At 69.2% G+C, this 623-nt stretch overlaps 1 protein-coding gene across 1 annotated transcript in view; it reads left to right on the top strand.

The window, feature by feature from the left end:
* Positions 1-7: 7 nt before the first annotated feature.
* ABCD1 (ATP binding cassette subfamily D member 1) overlaps positions 8-623 on the top strand; it is a gene marked incomplete at both ends in the record, with an annotated part of 22,602 nt that continues 21,986 nt past the window's right edge. Inside the window, 1 exon segment of the mRNA XM_014583474.1 lies at positions 8-546. Coding sequence (XP_014438960.1) covers positions 8-546 — 539 coding nt within the window.

The raw sequence follows: 623 nt of genomic DNA, 5'->3' as shown, positions 1-623 counted from the left end.
GCCCGCGGCATCGTGCGCAAGGACCCGCGGGCCTTCAGCTGGCAGCTGCTACAGTGGCTCCTCATCGCACTCCCCGCCACCTTCGTCAACAGCGCCATCCGCTACCTGGAGGGCCAGCTGGCCCTGGCCTTCCGCAGCCGTCTGGTGGCCCATGCCTACAGCCTCTACTTCTCCGGGCAGACCTACTACCGAGTCAGCAACATGGACGGGCGGCTCCGCAACCCTGACCAGTCTCTGACGGAGGACGTGGTGGCCTTCGCTGCCTCTGTGGCCCACCTCAAGTCCAACCTGACGAAGCCGCTCTTGGACGTGGCCGTGACCTCCTACGCCCTGCTGCGCGCCGCGCGCTCCCGCGGGGCCGGCACAGCCTGGCCCTCGGCCATTGCTGGCCTCGTGGTGTTCCTCACGGCCAACGTGCTGCGGGCCTTCTCGCCCAAGTTTGGGGAGCTGGTGGCAGAGGAGGCCCGGCGGAAGGGGGAGCTGCGCTACATGCATTCTCGGGTCGTGGCCAACTCGGAGGAGATCGCCTTCTACGGGGGCCACGAGGTGGGGCAGGCTGGGGCGTTGGGCGTGCACGGCGTGGGGCTGGGAGGACGGGGCAGGCAGCAGAGCGGGAAAAGCCC

Source organism: Tupaia chinensis, unplaced genomic scaffold, assembly GCF_000334495.1.
Source record: "Tupaia chinensis unplaced genomic scaffold, TupChi_1.0 Scaffold144326_1, whole genome shotgun sequence".
In the NCBI taxonomy this organism is placed as follows: domain Eukaryota; kingdom Metazoa; phylum Chordata; class Mammalia; order Scandentia; family Tupaiidae; genus Tupaia; species Tupaia belangeri.
The sequence above is the reverse complement of the archived record's forward strand: the minus strand, read 5'-3'. Positions and strand labels throughout refer to the sequence as shown.